Source organism: Centrocercus urophasianus, unplaced genomic scaffold (assembly GCF_019232065.1).
Source record: "Centrocercus urophasianus isolate 14NV4802_14NV808 unplaced genomic scaffold, USGS_Curo_1.0 seq_17, whole genome shotgun sequence".
Taxonomy (NCBI): Eukaryota; Metazoa; Chordata; class Aves; order Galliformes; family Phasianidae; genus Centrocercus; species Centrocercus urophasianus.
The window spans coordinates 2,678,975-2,705,695 of record NW_024884722.1 but is presented as its reverse complement, the minus strand read 5'-3'; the positions used below and the strand labels follow the sequence as shown (position 1 = coordinate 2,705,695).

The 26,721-nt window shown below is 41.3% G+C and overlaps 1 protein-coding gene across 3 annotated transcripts in view; it reads right to left on the bottom strand.

Moving 5' to 3' along the window:
* ADAM12 (ADAM metallopeptidase domain 12) overlaps positions 1-26,721 on the bottom strand; it is a 178,632-nt gene that overhangs the window by 99,777 nt on the left and 52,134 nt on the right. For all 3 annotated transcript variants that reach the window (XM_042818662.1, XM_042818661.1, XM_042818663.1), the window contains one exon: positions 24,486-24,559. In XM_042818662.1, coding sequence (XP_042674596.1) covers positions 24,486-24,559 — 74 coding nt within the window. The remainder of the gene's footprint in view (positions 1-24,485; positions 24,560-26,721) is intronic.

Genomic DNA, 26,721 nt, shown 5'->3' with positions numbered 1-26,721 from the left:
CCCTAATGCTAACCATGGGCTGCAGGTTTGTTGTTTGCTTTATTGATTGGGAATGCTTGAGTTTTGTGTGGGAGAGGTGGATTTGGCCTAAAACTTTCTGCTGTATAATTTGGGAATTAGCTAAATTAGAAATACTCTCAGCTTCTGAAATATTTACAAATCCAAATAAAACACAGCAGAATTGCAACCAAGTAAAAAAGACTTGACTTCAAATGGCAACTTTCAGCAGGCAGACTCACGAAGGCAATATAATTAGAGCCATAGTTAAATGTTCATAACAAAACCTCCACTGAGTTCAGTCTAACGTGCATTTAAAATTTTCATGTACCGAAGACAGAGCCATTTCTCTTCAGGACAGCCCCATCAAACCAAAGCAGCTGCTCGATGCACTCCCAGGCTGGCTGAGCTGCACAGCCACGAGGATGAGCTCCTCTTGAAAAGATCTCTGCAAATATTTGAAAGGCCAGAACGAGAGGGCTTACCTCAGAAACCACTGACAAGAAGACAAGTTTTACCAAAGGCTCTGATTTTGTTTTTACTTTGTTTTCTTTTGGAGAAGAGCATGGCTGGCAGTCAAATCCACGGGATCCAGACAAGGTTAGTGTCGGCTTCTGATAAGAGAGTCTTGCAAAATGCTACACTTTTTTAGCCTTAGGCAAACAAGTTTTTTTTCTGGTGGGTAAACAATATCATCCTACTAACATGTGTAAATTCTATTTCTTCATGCAGAAATTCCATAATTATTTTTCAGGCTTAGATAAATAGCATGAACTCTATATTATGCATGGGCCTCCCCAGTAATGAATGAATTTGCTTTAAAAACTCTGCAGCCCTAATATTGTAAAAAGGAAAGAGACAAGGAAAGCAGAAAGAGCAACTACTTCAACATGGCGATTGTAAATAAGGTTTAGGAAGAAGAAAAGCAAAAAAACTCCGAGGTGTATTCCAAGTTTGATAATGGCATCCAAATGAACTGTTCTAAATATAACACCTTCAGATAGCTGTAAATTTGATCTACAGCAGTAACAACTGCAGCAGTGATTTCTAATCAGGAATTACTAGCCCTATCATGTCTGGTACAATTTTAGTTTTATGTTTTTCTTTTATCATCCATTTACAGTGATTTTTATTTTTATTTTATTTTTAATTAAAATGAGAAAACTGTACTGTGGCTCAATCAATTTAGATCAAATACAGATATTAATATTTTCACTATGGAAACGCTGCTGAAGCAGAAGTTCATTTCTCTAACAAAATTTTTCCCGCTTAAAAAAGTGTAAAGATTTCAGATCCACTTCCATTACAGATGCATTCAAATGCCTCCATTCCTCTGGCCTCACCCATGCACCTTGAGATCAGCCTTGAACTTTAGGCTGAAGTTCAAAAAGCTAAAAAAACTTTCGAGCCCTCAACACGGTGAGATTACAAGGAGTGAAAAACTGCTATGAGTCAGACTGCAAAATTAGGAATCTGAGTTAAGAATTACATGACATGAGGTGCATTGAACGTATAGATAAGCACAACCTAAGCTCCTCTGAGCTCTGTGGGTTCCAAGTGCTGAAGACATCAACCAATTTGGTAATGGAAAAGTGGTACACATAAAGTAATTTTCTCCTGGATGCTACAAAAACTTAAACTAAGGATCCTAAAAATCTCAGTCAATGGGCCTGAGCGTTCTCTCTTTATCCTTGAAATCTCCCATAAAAATGTTGTTAAAATACAGGCACCCAAGAGAACTTGTACAATGTAAGGCATACTTCCAAAGTCAAATTACTTAATTCCTTAAGAACTGTTTTGCTTACAAGAACCCTGTTATTTGTAAACATCAATGGTTTCTTCCACTCTGTAAACCAAGTACTTATCTTCAAAATCACATAAAGATAAGGACAAGAAATAAAAACAGCTTCACTCACTGGAAACATTAAGAGGTTGGTGCATTTAAATCTGATCAGAATATCTTTTTTTTTTTTTTAATTAAATCAGAACATCTCTTTTTTATGCAAGAGCTAACTGCTTACATCTATGCAAGCTAAGGTCGCTCTGTAGTTTTCCCCCTCTGAAAAAGTAACGCAGAAGCCAAGCCAGGAAACGCTAGTAAAAGGCTGGTGATTCTTCCTTGATGACTACTTGAGTGCCACTCCAAAATGGTGCCACTGCAGTGTAAGGTAGTGTCTCTACAAATAATATCTTATTAAATCCACATCAAGTTCAGCTCCATCTGTTTTCCATATGATTAGTTCACTTCACTGGAGAGAAAGGATTTCCCTCCTCATGTGCTTGATACAGAAACTGTATGTAATGTGATTATTCAGCAGTGAGAGATGACACACCATTCAACTCTTGCTCAAACAACCCTATAAATCTCTGTTCATATCACCCAGATCAACAGAACATGACTCTTGAAAGCACTGCCCTTAGTTCTGCTTTCTTGGTTTCATTCTCTTTCCTTGGTTTCCTGTTTGTTCTGGGATTTCTCTCTCTCTCCTGCATACAGATGTATGTGCATGTGAAAAGGAGAAAGGGCTGCCAAGGGACTCTTACACCAAGCCCCACACTGTAGAAAATAAGGTAGAAAAGAACTGCCACCTCTGTCCTGCCCATCTTGCAGAGCAAAAAGTTTTTGGAGGAGAACTGGAGGAGATAACTGGAGTAAATACTGCAAAGGTTGGCCATATCATACAGCTGCAGCCTTCTGAGCTGGAAAGGACTCATGAGGATCTGTGAGTGCAACTCCTAACTCTGCACAAGGCAATCTAAGAGTCAAGCTACGTACCTCTGAGCAATGTCCAAACACGTGAACACGTTTGGGGCAACAACCACCTCCCTGAGAAGCCTCTCCCAGTGCCTGACCACCTTCTCAGTAACATCTCAGTGGTTATATCCCCTCCACGCAGAACGAGATTTTCACTTTGAAGCCATAACAGTTTTAAACCAATACATCTCCATTCACCTTTTGACTGCCCGTCTTTTGGGAATGCCCCGAGGGCACTCAAGTGCTGAAAACCTAAATGAAGACATATTTCTAATGACACTTGCAATAAGATTTCTTATGACACTTGCAACGCTGCCTCAATGCAAGAAAGAAAACCAAGTGAGTACTCTGCAGAAGAAACACTCATGCTCCATTGGCAAACATCAGGACAGAAGTGCTACAGCAACCACCAATATCATTGTCTATGATAGCACCAACACCTGCATTTCACACAATCACAGAATTGTACGTATGAAGAGACCTCCAGAGATCACCATATCCAACCCTCTGCTGAAGCAGGTTCCCTACAGCAGCTTGCACAGGTAGGTGCAGATGCAATGGTCCTTTTTGTTTCCCCTCCCCCCCACTGCATGCACTTTGCCTTGAGGAAGGTGGAAATGCTGGGTTCTCCATGCTGAGCTCATCTCGCACAACTCAGGATGAAGTTCTTGGAGTAGCTCCAGTGCAAGTGAGTGGCTGCACCCTGAGCACCCTCAGTCCCAGCATCCTGCCCCAAACCAGTTGTTCACCTTCTGGTATCTGGGTGCAAAACCATGGTCATCTGTATGACACAGCACAAAGCTCCTTGTTCCCATCCATCAAAGTATATAAAGCAATTACAAATGACATTTACTGATGTCTACGGAAACTACATTTTTTCTTCTACTGTATTTTAGTCTACAAGCCAAAAACAGCACTGCAAAAGTCCAAGGGTATGAAGATTACAGTAAATTAAGGGCACTTCACATCTGAATGAAACTGTCTATGGGAGGCTGGGTGGTGCGATTGGAATGTAGGTATTTTCACTTAGCGTGTATTAACTTTGTATTTTTGATTAATTCATCTTATGATCTCCAGCTTCCCTGTGCACAGAGGTCCCCAGGGAACTTGGAGGAGACTGTCACCAGTGCTGCTGTAGCAGCTGCTGTCACTGGAGGGCACACTGTTGCTGCTTTCACAGGCTTCTACTAGCTCATCACATTTTTTGGAAAGAAAATCTTTTTTTCCTCTGGAAAAATGGTATTTTCTCCCCCCAAATTACCTGAAAGCACAAGTCTTCCTTTTATAGACCTCTGACTACTAAATTGTGCAAGAAAAAAATGCCAAAACGCCAAGAATAAAAAGACGAAAAGAAACAGAGATTTGATTTCCTGTATAGAGTTCCAGACAGTGTAACTATTCATTAACTTTAAAGCATACAGCTTAATATTATGTTTTTCTTTTGGTCTCGGCTTTATATTCCAGAGTTCATTTAGAGCAAAACCAAATCCCTGGCTCTGTCTCTACCTTTAATATTAGGAGAATGGGGCTTGCATCCATGCAGGCTCTTACGCTTACTCAGCATTTCCTCTAGATACTCAAGGAAGAACCTGATCCAGGTAAATCTCCTACTGAAGGGTATGCATTGAACTCAACAGAAAACCTTTTCTCGTGATGCCTGTGTCCCACGGCAGCACTCTGCTGAGCATCCAGATAGCGTGAAACACTGAGCTATAGTGGAAATTACAAATGAATTCATAGAAGAAAAGAAAAAAAAAAGTCCACTTAAATGTTTAGTGTAGTCAATAGCCCCAGACTGTCTCATGCACCACCCCTCTCCAGCATGCAGGGCAGTTTGTAGCAGAGCAGCCTCACTACGTCTTTCTGCCCAGATCCTCTGCATTATGCTTTTCTTCCACCAGACCCAAAGAGGGAGACCACAGAGGCAAATGCACAAGCGGATGCTTCTGAACTGAGCCCTCTGTGTGCTTTATGCCTCCTACCACAGCCTTCCAGGTGCAAATTTGAGCCATCCAAGGTCAGAATAAAGGTTTCACAACGTTGACAGGCTCCTCAGTACCTCTGAAATCACATTGCAACCCATAGCTTGGAATGGTTGGACACAACTACTGGAGTAGCTTTCTGGAAAGCAATTTCATTAGCACACAGTATTGGCCTGACTCTGCCTGAAAAGTCCATGGCAAAACTCAAAGTGATTTTAATGAGAGAAGAAGTAGGTCAGCGCTGGAAAATCTCATGCACTGTCTTTGTATTCTGTCACTGATTCCCTGTGATCCCCAGAGAAAGAGGAATAATTCTGAATCTCCACAAGGAAGACAGGGAAGCCAGTTTTACTGCCCTCCCTGGACTTTTAAAGAATCTGTAGAATGTTACAGCATTAGAGCTTGACTGATACTTTCAAATAAACAGCAACTGCATCTCTGCTACTGTTCCAGTCTTTCACACCATCTCGCTGTAATACTTTTCCTTTAAAAAAAATTAAGAGCCCCACATTATGGTGAGAGGGTTTTAGATGAATGTTTCTGAGTGTGTAATGCAGTGTCTCACATAGGTGTAAAGGCTGCTGGAAGACACAGAAGAGCCCCAGCAGTTCGGTGTCAGTCCCTAAAAGGATCAGTTCTTAATTCCCCGACCAAATCAGGTTATAACACAGCCCACACTGCTCAGACTTGGAGTGCTTCTTAGCTCCATTTACAGTCCGAGTTTGCCTTTGCCTAGAATGTGTGTTATTCGATCCTGCATGCCTCTCAGCCAGACCCTGAATGCTTCATTTATTAATCTGATATTATTTCCTCTGTAGGCAAACGAAAGGATTCACAGCTGATGATTCGGACTGCTTGCTAAACAGCTGGGTCTCCTTCCAAGCCTTTTTCACGCTATGCCTTCTCTCATGCTCGAGAGTCCAGCTAACTTATACAAATACTTCAGCTGAGGGAACAAATTAAGACACTGGAATCCAAACCACTTTAGATTGGCATCCGCATGCAACTGCTGAATCTCCTTAAGCCATGTCATGGAGATTAGACACCTATTTTCCAAACCTTTATGGAAGTTGTCCACCCCAGCCCACCTGGTCACGCTGCTGAAGTGTCAGTCCCTGTGTCCTTCCAATAGAGCCACACACCATGGTCATCACTCCAATTACAGACTTAACCAGCACGAGGATGGCTCTCCAATGCTGTGATTTGCTGAGCACTGTAGGCTGCTTTCCCTGCTCTGTCTCCACGTGGTCCCTCAGTATGATTTCTCATTCCGCCAAGCTCACTTCTGGAGAGGCCACTGGAGAAAAAGCAGGCAGACATGGACTGCAGGTCTGCCTTGGAGGTCACATAATCCCCTGCTGGATCTGCATTTCCAAGTACCAGCTTCCTACAAATGACAAATAGCACAGCAGAATGCCTGAAATCGAATAAACTTGGCTAATTATCAAGGGAATGATCACTGTGACAGTGAAATATGATGATTTATGAGGTCAAGTGTTTTCTTCAAAAGCAACATGTTTGAAAATGATATTAGAAGCTTGACTTAGACAGATTGCAGGGAACTGACCAACACTATCTTCAAAGATTTTCCCCCAAAGAAATCAGTCGTACTACACAAGACTTGCATGGACTCAAATGCAAAAATAATTTAATGCTTATTTTGACTTCTCTTCCTGTACAAACATAATTAGTACTGATCCATACTGGAATACTAATCAAATTTGTGCACACCTTTTCTTGCAAGCTGAGGTCTTAAATTATGAAATGTTAAGTTTAAGACAAGTTGAAAAAACAAAACATTAGTGGCAGAAATATTTTAAAGCATCACCTCCAGATAATTTGAAATTGATAAAGTAATATTTTCCAGTCAGCACTAAGACTTCCTCATTAAGTATTACAGATAGATTGTATCTTTGCTTTCAGGGAGCTCGACATATTTACGTGCTTTGACTCCACTCAAATGCAATAGTATGAAGGACTGAATTACCACTTACTGGCCATGCAGCCTGAGACGTACCTCACCAGAGACAACAAAAGTTCACCCAACATCCTGAGTATCTGACCTATTATTGACATTTTTTTCCTCAAATGAATAAAGTATGCTGTTGCTTCACAAACATGACATGCTAGATTGTGAAAGAACCACAGTAATGAATGACTGCAAGGAATCATTTGGTAACAAATGCTGACTACAGAAGAGTGCATGTAACTTCAGTTCAGTTCATCTCAGATTGAAAAATTCCCAGAATCTTATAATAAACCAAAAGCCTCCAAACTAGAAGCCCAGAAGTCATACAACTCTCTTGTGCCACAGAACAGCAGGAGGGATCAAAGCTTTGCCAAGGCCACCTTAGATCCCTCCATCAGCAGCAGGTTTTCTGGCTAAAAATGACCAGATCTACCTGCAGACATTTGTACTTATCTACTTCTGTGTTATGAAGGAGAACCCGTGTTACTGGCTATCAAAATCAATAGAGCTTTATAAGATAATAAAAAATATTATGTTCAAACAATCTAGATAATGGCCTGCTAGATACAATATTCCTCATAAATTAAGAACAGTTCCACCCAGATAAGTGTACAGATGTGTATCATTACCCGTGTCCATCCAGATGTTCTGGAAATCATTCACTATACTTACATTCCATAACTATAGCAATAGTTACGTTCTGTAAACACCCCATAATTTATTGTGCTTTTAATTGCTATAGGAGTGAAACTAGATGTTTAAAACATGTTCTTTCTGGTGATGTCATGATGCAACAATCTTCGAATGTGACCAGAATAACAGCCATAGGCATGAAGAAACCACTCATACTGCAATTAGTAGGACAGTGCCTATCATGGCTACAGACCATGATATGATGGACATCTTTGGATATCATGATTATAAATTTACTATGCAAAGGTGGGCAATTAATCATTTAGTTAATGTTGAATGCTAGGCAATTATAGCTGTTCATTCTAATATACTTTCTCTAATATGTGTTGCGTGAGATTACCAGCTACTGTAAATCAACATAGCTCAGTTAAAATCAATGGCCCTACACCAAATTATGTCAATGACAGATATTCTCTACTGGCTCCATTGGTCTTATTTTCCAGCTCTGTCCAACTTGTACTATTCACTTTGCCTGCCCCTGCCCTGCTGTCTAAGACTGTAATATAGTGTAATTGTGTCAAGCTGAAGCATACCTTATAACAGAGAAGAAATAAGAAGATGGAATTTGTTAAAAAGAGTGATGGCAGCTGCGAGATGTCAGCTGTACTTGTAATAATAAAGCATTCTTCTGGGGAGCACAAAACCAAATTTTTCAGTAATTAATACAGAAACCAAGCTAAGTCAGGAACACAAGCCAAGAGTGATAACATGAGCATTTTTTAGTAGTAGAACATAATCCATGTATTTTTTCTGGCTTACAATATTACTGCTTACATTCTTTCAAGGCATCTGAATTTATATTATGTTCTTAGATACTACTCCACCCTTCAGGCACTGACCTTCTCTGTACATCTTCAAATGTCTATCTGTTCTTTTGACATATCAAACTTTCACACTGGATAGAGAAGTTGTTTTTTCCAGCTGAATTCTCACCTTGAAAGTGCCCACTTGAAGAAACCTTTTAAATGCATCCAGCACCAAAGCGTGCTACAACAGTGCATCAACCTTCCAAAAGGATACTCTAAAATCCTGCTGAACTGATGACTGAAGACTGCTCCAGGAAAAAAAAAAAGGAAAAAAAAAAGAAAAAAAGGCTCTTGTAAAAGATAAAGAAAATTGAGATTTCACATTAATATCAGCAGACTTTGATCTGGCAATATATCTACCAAATGTTATTCCGGTATCACATTCTAAATCTTCGTCTCTAAAATGATGTGGATTGTCAGAGCTTCATACATAAATTCATAATAGAACATCTTTAATTTCACGCAAATGACAGTCCTAAATGGCTCTAGTAAAACAGTCACTGTCTCTTTCTATTGTAAATTTCAAAGCCCTTATAGTTTTTCATGAACTCTAAGGATGAGTGGAATTCCAGCTACTGTCATGGGCTTGGCCTTGCACTGCACCTCCACACCAAAACATAGGGTTTCAATGCAAAAACAAGTGATAGAAAGGAAAAGTTTTAGAAGTTCTGGAATAAAATTCTCTATTAAAGCATGACACGAAACACACTAACTTATTCTAGATGGCCCTCTCATTTCCTCAATTAAAATGTTTGTCTCATTCTGTTCAAATTCATGATTGTTCTGGAATCCTGTAAGCTGTACTTTGATTCATTTTTTAGCAAGGATACTGCCCAGCTATCCCCTTTTTCTTCTACTCATGACAACTGACTGAATGGCTATGCATTTTGATTTGAAATATCTTCTCTAGAGAAAAACAAAGGCTTTAGGGATTTTTCCAGAAATGCTTGTAGGACGGAGCAATTGGAAGCCAAGGGATTTCCCAGCTCTGCTCCTGTGACCATGCTGCTATCCTACATATTTTGCTCATTTATCATGTGGCCAGGTTGTAGCTGTAGTGTGAATGTACAGCGACGGACCTCAAAGTGCCCATAATTTGGAATGCTGCTTGCTAAACATCATTAGCATCACAGCAAAGCACTCGTAGAGTCAGAGTTTCACCAAGGCTGGAAAAGACCTCCAAGACCATCCAGTCCAACCTTCCACCTGTCACCAATATACCTCACTAAAAGATGTTCCTCAGCACAATATTTAAACATTTCTTGAACACCTCCAGGGCAGTTTCTCCACCAGCCTCTGGTGAGCCCATTCCAGTGCCTGATCACTCTTTTGGAGAAGCTTTTCCTAGCATCCATCCTGAATCTCCCCTGGTGCGACTTGAGGCCATTCACTGCCTACTGTTTTGCATTATAAGGACAAACACATGCTGCCTGCTGAGCTACAGGGTACTTACAGGATATGAATCAAATATGACAAGGATGTCACAAGTCTGATCAGTTCATAATAAATGTAACTCTGACATCATTAAATAAGCTTTATTGGGGAGTCAGAAATGAACTCACTGCTGCTGACACAGGCGTTCAACTTTCCTTTTTTCCCACTGAAAACCACAGACTCAATTGAAACATTTACAAAAGTGGGCCTTGGAAATCACCACTATATAATTAAGACCTGTAACATAGGATAAAATTACTACATTTATAGTTCAGAGTCCATGTGAACACATGCAATGAACTCCCTCATGCAAGAAAAGACTTTCAGAGATACAGAAATTCAGGAATACAGAGCCAAGAGTGTCTGTGACCATTCTTAAACAGTAATGAGTAATTCTCAAAAGTGAAAGACAAATCAGTGGAAGAAACAAATGGTGCTATTATGCTTCTTGCATGCAACAGAATAGAAACAGGACAAATCAAATTCCCCTCTGAGAACATTAAAATGATAAAGAAATCATAGCTAAGTGTCAGGCACACTCCTCATTCCTATTGACCCATTGGAAAGATTCAAAAAGGAAGCATTTCTTAAGTGTTTCTCGATGCCTTTATTTCAGAATAAGAGTGTTATGGTCCTTCTGCATTTAGGACAACACTGCTCAAAATATATTTGTGAGTGTGAATGTAAGAATCAGCCCTTAAAAGTTTTCTTTTAGATTGATGATAGATGTATCACATGAATTAGCTGTGTCCTAGCAACAACATAGTCTTGCTAAACTCAGGGAATTGGAAAATCAGTCAAATTCAGAAACAATTAAGATTAAATGTCATAACTGACAAGATATGAAAAATACTAGGCCTTTCTAATTTAACCTTCTTTTATTATTCCCATCTCCATATATTTTGCAGTGAGTCATGGAATGACATTAGTAGTACACAGAAATAAATTAGAATTGACTTTTGCTAAAATGTCTGAATAGTACATTAGCTCTTCTCAAAGTGTGTCTGAGTGGAGTTCTCATTCTGCTCTGAACCGAATTCATGCAGCCAATACAAAGCATCAATGTACCCAAGCTCCAAATCAGGCTGCCTTAGTGGCTAACATTATGTTGCATCCTAAAATTCTTTCTAAGCTCGAAGGCTTCTAATTTTTCCATGGCTGGACTCCTTATCGTTATTAGGTCTTTGTTCAGTTGCTAGCGGATGCAAAGGCTCCTGTCTATGCTCCATTTGACAGAATCCTGTCCTTCTAAATCTTATGTTTCTAGTCTCTATTTTTGCATAGAAAACAGAGTTGCTTCCTCTTCTGTACAAGCGTCAAGAAACTAAACCTGCCAGTCCATCCTGGCTTCAATAAGATTAATTCTTTACGACCCAAGAGAAAGTTAAAAATTACACATTTCTACAGAATCAGCATATTTTGAAATCTATGAAGCTGTTAAGTCCCATTTTATCTTTCTGTTATGACGTATTTTCCAGTACTTTTCTCTTTACCATGGATTTTGTAAAGCAAAGAATCTATCCTGCGACCAGCCTGTTCTCTCCCATTTTCTACATGCTGTCTACCTTTCCACCTCTTCTCTTTAAAAAACTTTTTTTTTTTTTTTTTTTTTTCCAATTCAGAAAACTGAAAATAATATGGAGAACAGAGAGGAGTTTCCTGTGGCTACAAGCTAAAATGACTTTAGATGAGTAATGTGCCCCTATGACCTGATTCTTCCTGTACAATATTAAATTAGGCACTGCCACGTCATGTTGTTTTCCTTATATCTTATTCCTGATACAGCTTCCTAACAGGACAGACAGAGTCTCAGCCTCCAACGCCAGCTGAGCACTCTACATCCTATGTGGTGAAACAATTCTGCTGCTGTGTTGTGCACATTTCACTCCTTTAGTTGTATTGTCAATCACATATTTACCATTATTCATTTGTTTGGACTGAGCTATTATCTTAATTTCTCCTTATCTCTGGATTGCAGTAATCCTTTCTTAATAAATTCAGTTCTTAGAATGCCTCTGGGAGTGAAAATCAAAGCAAATTTCAGCAGCCTGGTTGAGTGCATCCGTGATCTTCTGACTTCCAAGGCTCACATGGTGACATTGCCTTCACCCAACAGAACTTCTGAGGTTTAAGATTTAATTTCCTTTTTAAGGGAAGGAAGAGTTCAGGTTGTAGAATGCAAACTCATTGACCAAAACTCACTGATTTCTCAACAAACAAACAGGGAAGGAAGGAAAGAAGTAAGGAAGGGAGGCAGGAAGGAAAAACAGTAATGCAAAATTTTAGGGACCTGCAGTTCTTGGAGATTTCCACTATCACTTGCTGAATTTTCAGAGACATACCTGCCCTTGGATGATCTTCAGGAAATACAGCAGAAGCCATAGAGCTGGGATCAGACCTCAGGATCTGAGTCTCTTGCAAAACATGCAGCTCTGCATGTTGATAACTCTCCCCATAGTCTCCCCGTTTCAAAAATCCATACCTTTTTTAATAAGAGGATTATGGCAAAGCCAACAAAAGAGAGATTTTCTCCTTCAGCTCTATTGCCAAAACTGAGGATGTTCTCCTGCTGAACTGAGACTAGGTAAGGATAAAGCCTCTCTTTTAACTCTCAAACACTGACAGACTGCTCAAAACCTACCTGGTGAAACTGTGTGCGAGGGATACTATGACTTCAGCTAACTCTGAGAATGGGTGTAAGCATGAATAAGGAAATGAATAAAATGACTACACCTCCAACTGTCTTATCAAAACATTGGTGTATATCAGGGAAATCTATAAAATTCACCCCACTGCAAAAAGCCTATGTGAAAATCCCACGCAGCCAAAACCCTGGAGATGCGTTTTCAGTACAATGCACCGTCTGATACAATTCCTTTACTCCTGAAGTGACTTTTACCCTGCTTGAACTTCATTATAAAATGCATAAAGAAGCAAAGAAGAATATTTGAGATGAAAAGAGCAGCCATGCTATGATTAAATGTGTGTGGTAGTGGCAGAGCTTGTCAGTAAACAAGAAAAGCAGCTTTCCAGTAAGCCAAAACAAGGCATCCACCTCTCTGCAGACTTCTGATATTCTAAGGACAATTTCCAAGGAGAAAGCTAATATCCCTCCAATACTTCCTGTTTTCAAGTAAAACATCTGTACTTTTGCAGAACAGGATTCAGTTCTGAAGATGTACCAACAAGTAAATTATTCATGCCTGAAGAGATAAAAGACAGAACGTATCAGACAGAGTAAAATATTTAGGCTCCCCTTGGCTCTGTGAGTGTGGTCACACACATACACTAACTGGTCATATTGGGAATCAAAATGAGTTAAATTAAATGGTACAAACTATGAATATGAGATACAGAAAGATCATCAAAAATGAGAGCCCTGCTGTACCTACATTCTGCCCTTCATGTTGAAATAGTTCAAACAGAATTAAACAAAGATGCAATTAATCAGTGATCTTAACATTGTGCAACTCATCAATATGTGAGGGTAAAACTTCAATGAATCGGGTTGCTTAAAGGGCTGCTAAACGCATCAATATTCAATTAAATACTGTTAATAAAGCCATTAAAAGAGAATTAACAGGGGTTTACACAAGAAGTGCCTCTGTCTGACATCAGGTGGCTCTTCCAACATTTTCCAAAGAAATACACTAAAGAGCTATTAAAATATTTATGCAATGTTTGCATTAGTTCTATTTAACAGGCATAACAGAAAAAAATATCAGCAGTTTGCAATGCTTCGTTTCTCAGCGCCACATCATTATCCACTAGTTACAAGAGATAAAGAAAAGTTTTAGAATATTAAAGCTTTTTGTTCCCAAGACAAGATCTCTAAATCCTTCATGAAAGCCCCTCGCTCCACCAAAACTGGATGTTGCCAAACATGTGTTGGGAAGCCACTATCAGAGGACGCTGCAGCAGGCACCTGGGCTGAAGCTGGCCACCAGGGCTCCCATCTGCTGCTCCAGGTGGCCCCAAAGGACCCCAAGGCCCAATCTGTGCTTGCTGTGAACTCCGGCCTCCCAGGCAAACTCTTCACCAGGAGTTCACAAAGTAAGGAGGATTATTTCATTCAAAGAGATTGTGCTGGTGCAGCAGTTCTGGGCTTCGAGGCTCCTCCTCTATTACCGAGTAACAAAAAGCCCCATAGGACTTGTTAAATTAGCCGAGGTAATGAAGTCCAATTCTGTGTTATTTGCACAGGGACTGGAAAAGATTTCACATTTCCATGTACATAAACAAAACCTGGCTCAGCACACCAGGGACTTGGGAGGTTTATAAAATATAAAAGACATTCACATTAATCTGTTTAACAATTTATTCTCTACCCTACCCTTTCCTACTAAGTGAATTCATCACTTACTCCATTTATTTACTTGCCCCTGGCCTTACGGCTCCCAGCGCTGGACCCCAAAGCAGTGGGGCTCATCAGTGGGGCTCATTAGAGGGGACAGTTTGCCCCCTCTCAGGACATGGCCAGATGGGGAAAGTGTGCTGCACACAATCTCCTCTTCTTCTTATGAGAATCTGAGTCTACAGCAACATCACTCTTTAAAGTAAGAAGGAGAGCGAGTCTTTGGGACTGCATCATTGATCTGAGTTAAATTACTATGAAACAAATACCTCCTGGAAAACAAAAAATAAAGCAGTGCCTCTGATGCTGCTCAGGCAATGGAGAGAGTCTGTGTTTTCTTCCCAGGAATTGCTAAACTAGCAGAAAATGTTTTTTTCTTGCAGAACAGCTCAGGCAAACCTTGTCGAGATAAACTTCTCTTCGCATTCAGGCATCTGTGTCTCTCTTTTCTCAAGGAATTGTCACTTCCAATTTTTAAAGACACTGTTCTAAATTTTTTTATTCAAAAAGTATTTTCTTTTGAAAATAACGGGACCTATTATTTAAAGAAGATCAAAAAGGAGCAACCAGATAAAAATCTCTTACAAAGAACTATTTTCTACAATAAAATTGTCATACCAAATCACCACACCTCTGAGTTCAAAAAAGTCAACTGCTTGTCGTACTTGAGCAGCATTCCTGCAAACACTTTAGAAAGACATTGATTTGCTGCAATTTACATTCACTAAATAAAGCAATGAGGATTTTAAAAGGCGCTGCAATTCCTTTATTAACTCAACTTAAACCAAAGTAAAATGAAAATAGCAGCTCCACACTTTTGGCCGCTGTAATTTTTAGTAGGCACTAAGAACTACCAACTTCTTTAACAAAACAAAACAAAACAAAAACAAGCAAAGCAAAGAAAATTCCTTCCACAGAGTTTCCTCAAATATTCTGAGAACCATTTCTGAGTGCCATCTGATGCTTCCCCAACGCTACCTCATGGCTAATAATGTGGCATTATCTACTCTACATTTTGGGGAATGGAATGGAGTTGTTGCTAATATCGGGATAGGAGATGTGTTCTGCTTCTCACCTCCTGTGTGGCACTTAGAATCCCTGCTGTTTCCAGCATTGGAATGGGCTGCCCAAAGAGGAGTCCCCATCCCTGGAAGTATGAATGGGGAACTAAGGGACATGGTTTAGTACTGGAATTCAGTAGGTCACTCTGAAGGATGGAATGGTAATCTCGAAAATCTTTTCCAACCTAGATGATTCTATGTTAATTTTTTATTTGTTCATCTAAAACTGCATAAGCTACCCAAAGGATTCATGGAACAAGTTAAATTGCTATAGCTTCCTCCAATCCAGGCCAACCTCTAAATAGATGAGTTGCAAGTCTAATCAAATTATGGTACACCTAACATTCACCAGCCAGTCTACAATGGGAGATGTGCCCATGCTCCAGACAAATGAAGTGGGTCTGAAGACTCTTATTTTCATTTTGAATCCTCTGCCAAGTTATTGTGCAGTCATCTTTCACCCAGAGATGTAAGAGTGTCTTTTTTAAGGCCTGTATCCAGCCAGGGGACACATCTAACACAGGAAATGATGTTGCACCGGACTTGACACGTACTGCAAAGAAACAAATGTGTACATTGAATTTATGAGTCACCCCAATACATTTATTAAGTTGCGCTTTTACAACTGGTCTTCATCAAAGATATTTCATCTGTTAGCCAAAGCGTCATCCTTTCTAATGACTCATAATGAAGATTCATTCCATGTAGCTTGAATTTACTGGCTCATCAGCCTCTTGTTCTCAAGGGGCTAAGCTGTTCTTTTCAGCATGTTCACCCTACATACAAGTGGCCATTAACTATACTTTCTCATTATGTAAGAATCAGCTAATCAAGACTGACCAAGAAATAACTGATGTGATTAGAGAAAGACATCTGCTTAGAATTACCCAGATCGCTGTTTCAAAACTGATAAGGCATTTGCTGCCTTAGTAGTATATTATAGCAAGAATAAATGATTTGGGGGGGAGGGGTGGGGAGAAACAGAGTTTGCTTTACCAATCTCTTGGAAGAGAAGAGATGGAGAGCAGAAAGGGCGAGCAAGGACTTGTGCTAAGAAAAGGCAGGACCTGTCAGTAAACCACATATCACAGAGCAAAGCAGAGAAACGTTCTAGGCTGTATTTGAGGAGCTGTGTTAAATGTACAGAGTGCTGTTACTTCCATTGTTCTCACAGATGCAGTAAATGCCAAATTGTAAAAATATCTCAACTAGTATTCTCTAATTCCCATTCTGCTTTTATTTTTGACTATCTAAAAGAAAAATAACGCTCATATCTATCAAATCCTTCTCCTAGCTAAATCCAAGCAATCCCCTGAAGTCGGAGGGCTGTATATATGCCTTTCTGATTAAGCTGTACAAGGCAGCATGCTTTAACATCTTCATAAATGCCACGTACAACTTTTCTGAAGCCAGAAGTTTACTTATTTTGATCTGAAAGCTGGAGATGCAAGCTTCTTCCTATCCCTCCTTATTACAGAGAAACTGTAATCAGATACGATCATTTCATCACAAGCACTAGAAAAGTGCAGATTCCAGAGCCCTGGTCTGATAAAATACGTACCACGATGGAGACAGCACTGAAACTGACCCTGAAGTAGAGCTGTAACTGAACATAACTCTTTATTCTTTTCCCTAGGGAAAAAAAAGAGCATCAGATAGGAGGAGGGCAATGTGCTTTTACTGGACTGAACCACACTGAGAGAGTGCAAATATGTGGGTCAGATGGAGGAACAGGCAGGCTCTGCTCTCATCCCGAGAGGACTCGGGAAGCGTGAATTGCCAAGTGCAGTCCCATTTAGGGGGAAAGCTGCAGTGTACTCAAGTTACCTTATTCATGCAAAAAGCACAGTTCTACACACAGCCAGGTATGCAGAATTTTTTCACAGCTCCTTCAACGAGCAAGTAGCAGGTAGTAAGATAAAAGCACAAAAATAAGTTGGACCAAATTTTGAAGGAATCTGTCTGGATTACTGAGGCTAGACATCAAAGGGGAGGGGGGGGAAGCCTCCTATTGCCAAGCTCATGTTTCCATATATGTATTTCCTCCACAGTATGACTCTTCATATAGGCTCTGCTTTTTGAATCATCCCTCTTGGCCGATACAGCCATGCTCAGTGTTTGCACACCATTTTTCACCTACAGAATGCAAATAGGTGACCCCTCACAGCTCAGCAGGACGCAATGCAATGCCAGGGCTGCATGTCCTGCTGCTGCCCACAGCACTGAGCTGGGCAGCTGTTCCCCACGGTGCTTTCGGCCGTCCTCTGCCGCCCCGAGAAACTGCGCTGTCACTTGGACAGGAACTGACATTTTCTGGAAAGAGCCTGGGCTTTCGCGTCCAGGAAAGTATCTGCTTCTCTGAATCCAGCCCCATGCAGGAGATTCTTGTCCTTAAATACCTCGCGTCTGAGTTTTTCCTTTCTTTCTCTCCCTTTTCTTCCTTTTTTTTTTTTTTCCCCCCCCTCATTTTTTTTTCTCCAATCTCCTCTATTTTCACAGAGAGGAAAGCCAGGCGGTGCAGAGGCCCTGCAGACATGCCTGCAGCCTGACTCACAGGCATCGCTCTGAAAGTGCCACAGAACCATGACATCAGTAGGGCTGAGCCGGAGCTGCCCCAGCAAGCATCCCCACAGCTCCTGCCAACATGGAGCACTCAGTTCTCCTCCCCACCAGCCCTCCTGTTTCCTTGTAGTGTGAGAAGTGAGGACTCAAATAGCTTTATGGCGAGGCATGCCATACCTGCCCCTACACCCAAGGCAGAAAGGGAAAGCTCAGAAAGCTGAATTCTGTTATGTCTGTTGATGGAAATTTGGAGTAACCAACCCTGGAGGTGTTCAAGGAACATTCAGACGTCATGTTGAGGGACATGCTGTAGTGAGAACTATTGATGATAAGTGGACGGTTGGACTGGATGCTCTTGTAGGTCTTTCCAACCTTGGTGATTCTATGACTCTATGAGCCTTAATTATTGCAAAAAAAGAGAATGCTAAGAAGTCCCTCCAATACTTGCACTTTTTTTTTACCACATTTTTTTTTCCAGTTTGCACTGATGTGGACATGCACAGCCAGGACATGGCTCATCCCCTCCTTCTGGCAACTCCATTCTGTCTCCTCCACCAACCAGCTAACACCTGGAGGGCAAACACAGGGATGGGACGGCTGCCTACAAGGACTGCAACACAAACAGGTGAGAAATCAATGACGGTGGTGCAGAGCCTGGGATGTTCAAGGACTCCTGCAACCACACAGACATGGAGAGCAGCTATCAATGCTTCTAGAAACAATCCCTGCAGATTACCCCAAGGGTCTGCAGAAAGTGCTGTGACAAACTGGAGATCAATCAAAGTCCAGGAAGCCCAAATCTGAATTGTTTCCTTTGATCCCTTCATTTCTACATACAACATGAAATCACCAAGAATCCATCTGAAGTACTGCAGTGTACTCTGTGTTTACTAAACCTCTAAAAATAAATACATGAAACAGGGAACACTTCAAGTGATTTAAGTAGCTGGCACCTTTCCCTATAACATTTTGCAAAGAAACACTATTTCTTTCTCTCTGCAAAGCCTTCAGGAGAAGCTGAGATCCTAGGAACTGAGTGTGTGCCAGCAAAATGCCACCAAATGCAAAAATAAAGCCAATTATTGAGACATTAGACATACTGTCACATTCCTGTACTCATCCAAAGGCACTGGATACCTGGGACTGAGCATCAAAGTAAAAATGTCTAATAGGAAATTCAACATGAGGAGTCTCAGCCTCAATTTTGACTTGAAAACCCAGTTACAGTCATAAAATCATAGACTCATAGCATGGCTTACGTTGGAAGGAACCTCAAAGATCACCCACTTCCAAACCCCAGTCCTCCCTGTCCTTCTGAGACCAAGCAACATTGAAAAAAATGTTTTACAGCAGGAGAATCCTCTTGGTTTTCACAGCACATGTTGTGTAAAGAAGACCAGACATCCCGGGTAATGATGGGCCATGTGATGCTGCTCAGCAGAACGCAACAATCTGCTCTTCGCTGCTATTGACACGTTGCTTACTCTTGTTAGAAACAAATACAGAAACCCAGGAAACAAAAGCAGTGTAAAACCTGCCTGAGCAGCAGATAGCAGAAACGTGTGAGGAACACCGGGAGCTCTGTGAGCAAAGCCTGGGTCCAGCTGGACACAGCCCTGTTTGTCCTGCCAGCCAGCAAGGCAACTTGGCATTGGCCATCGCTCCACGGGCAGCAATGGACAACGTGTGCCACATGGGCTGGCTGATGACCGTCAGTGGGAGATGGCAGGCTTTTTAGAAAGCTGTTTTCTCTCTTGTCTCCCCCCTAATTATTTATTTTGCCGTCACAGATGATTACACTCTGCCTGTGTTTCCAGTACCATTACGACAGAGCTGCCTCCAGCAGGCAGCACAGGTCCTGCTGCCCTCTGCCTGCCAGCTTTCCACCCCAGCCTCTGCTGAGCAGTGCTGGAACAAAATGCTGAAATCCTCATACGCTTCAGTACATGAGGAGATTAAAACAGTTCTGAAAATATCACATTCTACTGCTGCTATCTAGGGAACGAAATTTAAAACAGGCACTCTTATTAATTTTTTTTTTTGGCACCAGCAAGGGTGTTTTCCTCCCTATTATTGTTATATATTTAATTGGAAGGAGCAGATCTAAGGTTCCTCTGAGTGACAGACACTGAACAAGAAGAACCTTGTGTTAACGTGATTCAAAGCTGTCAACTGATGCAGCCTTGGAAAACTACTATTGTCAGGAAAGCAAACGTACAGAGGAAGCTGCCCTACTCATCAGACTTGCTCTCTGCATGCTGTCCAAGCAAGCTCTATAATTCAGTGATAAATGCAGAAATCTTGAACTTCTTGTGCCTCAATTTTCCATGTGAGAAAGAGGGGTGGTTCCCACTGCCCCTGTTTTCTGGGATGTGTCAGAGAAGCTGGTAATGTTGGAGATGATGACATTCAACCACAACAAAGAATACAAGTTCCATTCTCTCTACTTCCAGCATATTGTATCAGTATATAAACATCTCTTGTTTTCCTTACTTTTGGCGTATTTGTATAAGGAGAGGAAAAACAGCTCAAGAAAACAATAATTTCTCCCCTGGTGGATCTGAACCCTTTCACTGTAACATACAGCTCAAAAACCACACTGCAAAAGGTCACCCCAACCACACAAAGCTGATTCCCACTGCAGAAACCAGCCCGTGCCACTGCTCAAAACTGAGCAAATCTCAACATTTCAGTGCCATCGTTATGCCATCCTTACACCACAAAGCTGTACCAAATGCCTGTCCCTTAGTGTCACAGCTCAATGCCAACATCACCAGAGCTGCAGTGCCTGAATCTTTGCATTTTGGTGTGGAGAAAGCTGGTCCTGGGACGTATAGGAAACATTGATACTGCCATTGAAGAAGCATTAATTGACATTTTTGTCAATTAATAAGAATCCCCAACTGTCAGCAGGCACTGAAATGCTGCAGTACACTGCTGGCCCCACGTCTGCAGATAACACAGTCAGGGGTCAGTGTTTTTTGGCTAAGTTACAGCACAGACAGTACATTGTGAGACGTCCTACTTCTCTAGTTATATTTGTTTAGTTTTGCTTCCTCTATCCGTACTTGTAGCCATTGATTGTATACAAGCAAGTCAATTCATTAACAGATTTTGTCAGCTATTTTCTTTGGCAGTGGAAATGGGTTGTTTTCCAGCTAAATTAATGAAGCTAGAATGTCACTTGCGTGCCAGTCAGCGTTCTTATTCAGAAAGGTCAGGCAGGAAGAAAACAGAGAATTTTTTTTTCCCTCTTTCTTTCTTTTTCTTTTTTAAATCAAAAGAGAATGCAATCATTTCTGAACACAACAGCCTGACTGGAGATAGCTCAGCTTAGCACTGTGAGTGAAGATACCTTGGGTTCCACCTGAGGGTTCCCTGGGCTCTGACAGCACCAGCCCAGTGCTCACCCCACTGCTGCCTCCCACCCGGAGGAACCAGGATGCATTGAAGGATGCACTGCTGCAGACATCCCTGAAGCCAACCCATCCCACCTCCATGCTGCCTCTCGCGAACCCTCTGCATATCTCAGCTTTTCCTCCTTGCCCTTTAGGCAAGTCTACGTGGCTCTGGAAGAGCTCGCTAACATCTGTTCAAAGTTATATTCCTTTGACATCCATAACTATGACCTTTGTCAGCAAATCATTAAAGCGTGAAATTAATTTTGAAAATCAGTAATTCCGCTGACTTTACCTGGATTACTCATATGTTTAAAGTTAAAAGCACACTTAAGTGCTTTGCTGCAAGCAGACCCACTTCTGACAGTGCAAAACGTTTCCAGTTGCAGAAGAGCAGCCAGTAGTCGCGTGCTGTTCTCCTCTCCAACTCAGATTTAATCTTATGGGGGTTTTGTTTCACCTACACGCTATCAGGACAACTTTCTTCTAAGGCCCATATGCTGCCACCAACCTGAAAGGAATTGCTCTGAGCAGACACTCCCCTGCCCTGCACCACAGAGGCACGTCGGTATCACGGCTGCTTTGCACACCAGTCAGCCATCTGCTGCTAGGGCTGGTTTGCTTTGCAGCTGATAGATGACTTGCTGATTCTGGAAATATCTCCATAAGACAAGTGTTTCTAAAACAGTTAAGGTACTACAGAGCTCAAGGTTTTCAAGAGTGCAATCATATTTTGCAAATAAATCACGGTAAGAAATGTGCTTGCAACTCGCTGGTCGGTTTTCTACAATTGACAAGCTTAATTCAAAGCAAATAATTTAGGTTTTGCAATTACAAACGTGCAGTGCCTGAACATTAATCACTGGATTATTTAATGAATAAATGCAAAAGTAAACTTAACAGCTGGAAAACATTGAGAGGATTTCAAACCTTAAGCTGTGAAATTAGGCACCAGCAAACCTCCCAGAACGAATATGTTGCCCTACAACTATGAACACATCTTGCTGAGTCTAAAAATCAGACATACACCAAATTGATATTAAATATTTCCATTGATAACAGATGGTTTAACACATCAGTCTTCACTTGGGGTTGCCTAATACATCTGAATCATGTTTTGAAATATAACTGAAGGTTTGGAAAATCTCTAAGGTTTTCAATAAATAGATTTTAATGTCAAGGCTACTCAAAGCAGCTGTTTCTACTAAGTATGTAAAATCATATCCAGTTTTTTGTTATTGGCTTTTTTTTTTTTTTTCATGATCCAATGCAGAAATAATGTAATTAGGGGTCTCATACACCTCCACCCCAACCACCCTCCAAGGAATAACATGCTTTACATGAAACTACAGTAAAACAACAGCACACGTCTCAGAGCTTCGTATGCATTGTCACTAACTGCTCAAGAAAATACGTTTGCGTTCAGCACACTACTTGCACTTAAAGCAGTGGCTGCTCCAGTACTCATCATCATGGCTTTCAAGATATTTGAGCTGCGTGGCTCGTGCCGATGTCAGGAAGATGGAGCAGGCTGCAGCACACAGCTCTTGCCTTGCTTTGCAGTGCTTGGCCCATTATTTGTCCTGAAAACAGGGATCGGTAATACGAACTGAAGAAAAGGGAATAATGATTCTGCAAAGCCATGACCAGCTTCTGTGATTTGGGATATGTAAGCTGTCTTGTATGCTACAAACCCCAAACACAGGCAAGGCTAACCTCAATGTCTTACAATAGCATGTTGAACCTCATGTTGGCATCACCATGCAGAACTCTTCTAGAAACGAGCCTACTGGGGGGCATCCCACCACAGAGATAGGTAAACTAGAAAATAGCCATTCAGAAATGTTGTATTTCTGAAGTAGAGCTCAGAAATCTCCAAATCCGATTAGTCTAACAGATGTTCATAAGAGCTAATTTACAGTCCTGTCGCCCTCTACTTTTAAAAGAGATGGAGACTGCATGTTACAATTTTCTAAATCTGATTTATTATAGGTACAAGAGAATTCGGTATGTTCAGCAAGGCCCATATTAGCAATTTTATGTTCTTTTAATCGCTGACATGGAATGCAAATAGTTTCCTCAATTGCTGCATACTTCACATTCCTAAGGGAAGGCACACCCTTTGACAAAGATTAAGAGAATATAAAGTTAAATCCCTGTTTACTAAATGAATTAAATCCTCTTTTAGTTGCTGAAGCAGAGCAATTTATGCATTGGGGATCTACGTTCCCTTCAAGGATAGGAAATGAACAACAAAGAAATATTGAAAATAACATTAAGGAAGCTCACGGTTTGGTCCTAATGTTGAATAATAAAGTGAACTTCATTCTACCCCTGCTGGGTAATGTTAAGAGTTTCTCCAAATGTCTGGAAATAAAAAGCATTCTGCATTGTGTCAATACTCTGGAGAGGTGCCCCACCATTTTCCAATGAGGATAGCAGTCAACAGCCCAAGGCAGTGCATTTACATTTGCTTTCACATGCATGTTTCCTCCTCCATGACACCTAAAGCTGCACCTCTTACATCTTTGGCCTTTCTACTACAGTAAGAAAACACCTCTGCTGCTTTAACATCACCAGGAGGGAAACCTCCTGAAAACACGTTGATCCTTACAAACATTTTGGGATAAATTTTCCCTACATCACAAATAATCTTTGATATTTCATTGATGAGTCACATGTAGCTGTCCTGATCTGGATTCCCACAATGTACTCTTGAGGGAACGAGATGGTAAACTAAGAGTTCAGTGACTTTGGTTCTGCTTCTCATGTGCTTCCAAAGAGAAGTGCCTTCATTTCTGGATGGTTCTTTACCACTGGACCCTCCCTGCAGCATCTCCCAGAATCTACCTCTGAGAGCTTCAGGACACGAGCAGAAGTTGTTAAGAACACATCGAAGAAGATGCAGTATTTACAGCCCACCAAGAAGTGTTCAGGCTCAACTGTGACTGTGAGCTTCATGAGCAGTGCAACCATCCCACCACAGCACGTTGCCAACAAATCCACTGAGCTTGCACCTAATGGTCCAGCAGAGGTTAAGCCTCATCACTTGGCTCATGCTTCCAAGCAGACAACCATAGTTATTGCATGGAGGTGACCATGGTCACATGAAGCACCAGGAAGGTAGAGTTCTCAAAAACATTCTGAAGGTTGTAGGATTTTCCACATTAATGTAAATAAAATGCCCTACTACTGCAGGAAAGGGGGGCAAATCCAAACAAAATAAGAACAATGATCAGAAAGAAAACACAGAGAAGCAGCACTTTTGCTTCCAGCCCCACTTAAATGCAATCACAAATACCAGTTCATGCTTTCTAAGCAGAATGCAAATGCACACAACCCAAACTGCAAAACATTCAGTTTAAGGACAAGGAGCAAACTTGGCTGGGGGTTGGTTTTAAAACATCAGTGTAAGCATTACAATCTCTCTCCAGAAATGCCAGTGCAAAATGAACATGCATCAGAGGTACTCACTCGTTCCTCTCCAGGTGGATGACCAGATGTTGCCCTTCAGCTTGTACCACCAACTGCAGCAAGGACGGGTGGTTCTGCAAGAAGAAAACAGAGCTGGCTGAGCCCAAATGCAGATCCCATCTCCATTTCTGCAAGCTACCTGATACAGTTGGGAATTGTCTCTTTTTTTCCTCTCCATATAACACACACCGAGATTAAACACTGATACAAACTCTTCGTGATGCTCAACCTTCCTGTAACCCTTTGTAAAGTAAGGCAGAGGTAATCAGATTTGCACTTCACCTGCCCATCTCTGGTTTAAGTGACCAGGCTGGGAGCTGGTGGCTCTCAAACCTCCTCAGTATGTCACATAATTGTGTGCAGGGTCCCACAAGCGACGCAGATCTGAGACCCTCCTGGAAACCAAACAACAAGCACAGTAGTACTGAACTACTTGCTCCCTGTGAACACCTACATATTTTAATACATGCTGCATAACTTTTCAGAAGGAATAATTCATATTTTGTAAAAACTACAAGAATTGGTGTTGGAGCAATCAGAAGTATGGCTAAAAATATTATTCAGGATCACTGTAAACAACACACAAGGTACTTGCATGTACACGATATGCAAGGCAATGATCTAAACAAGCCATCAGCAGCAGAGCACACACAAATCCCAGTTCACAGGCAGGGTCAGGACATCTGGACTGCATTTCCAGCCCCAACACGACCATGTGCAGTCTTCATATCCCTGCACTCTGACCGTCACACAAATTGTTTTTCATCTCCGGTGTCTGAAGGTGGATTCACTTCTTTTGGGGCAGAGGGGCCAACCCCGCATGCACTTACACGGGCCCTTCATGCACCAAACAACAAGGCACAGTTTACCATATGTGTTACCCTTAATCCAAAAGTCTGCTCTCCCAAGCACATTAAGGCTGTTTACACTTAACTTACATTTCATTAAACAAACTTACTAGATTGCGAGACAGTATTTCCTTGTTTTGAAACTCTACAGTAGCTCAATAAATCAGTTGTTCCTCTGCAAGCTCAGTACGCTTTTCTGAATATTTACGCCAGCCAGTTGCAGAACTAAGGCTGTCTAATCTGTAGGGGGATTGTGTTTAGTTGATTTATTGAGAAATAGGTTGGAATCTGCGATTGCTGCAGCGGTGCTGTGATGGAGCCCTGGCTGTGCAGCTGCTGGAGCACCCGCACATGCAGTGCCAGGGTTTGAAAGCGGTTTGAAAAACTGTGGATGTTTATTAAAAGGTGAAATTATGAGGGGAGTATCACAGACTAAACAAAATGGTAAGTTTTTTTTACAGTAAAAAATAGCTGACAACTCCCTGGTGCTCTCAAGCGTTATAAGTCATAGAATCATAGAACAATTAAGGTTGGAGGAGATCTCTGAGACCTCCAAGCCCAACCCCAGCCTACCCCCACCATGCCCCTCAGTGCCACATCCCCATGGCTCTAGAACACCTCCAGGGACACTGATCCCATCATTCCCTGCACAGCTGTGCCAATGCCCGACCACTCCTAAGCACAGATTGTGACTGAAATACCATCTCTTACACAAAACAGAAACAATATTGAAATTCTGCATCTCCATAAACTTTGCAGCAATGAGATCCCACTAGAATGCTAACTAAAAGCTTCAGATGATGCTTGGCATGCAGAGAACACATGGGAGTCATTTATTGGCATGAGTATTTAGAGGCGATGCCGATTAACACTTTAATATTAGTGCATTGGTTCCAAGCCTCGTAAGATATACACACTATTGAGTTTTGAGAGTAGGATACTATTAATACACAGTAGATAATAAAGATATTGCAGGGTTCCTTTCAGTTGAAGGCCCTCTGTTAGCACGTAAATGATAACCATGTTTACTCATGAATTCTCAGTGGTACTCACTCCACAGTCAATTGATGTTACCACGTAGTAAAGTTAGAAAGGAGCTGCAGAATAAGGCAGCCTGTTACAGGATGAAAACTATCTCCTGGAGAATTCCTGAAGCTGACACCTCAACACAATGCCCGTGGTTGGGTTGTTGGACTGCTTTGCTTGAGACCCAGGTTTGGATCTCTTCTTTTTCATAGAAATAGTGTTCAAGCAAGCGGCTCATTTTCTCTTTTGCCCCCCAGGAAGAGATGTAACTATATATATTCCAATTCTGTCTGCTAGTCATAAGCATGATGAAACAAAAACTACAGACAGCTCTGGTGGCATTTGGAAACACAAAAATTGTG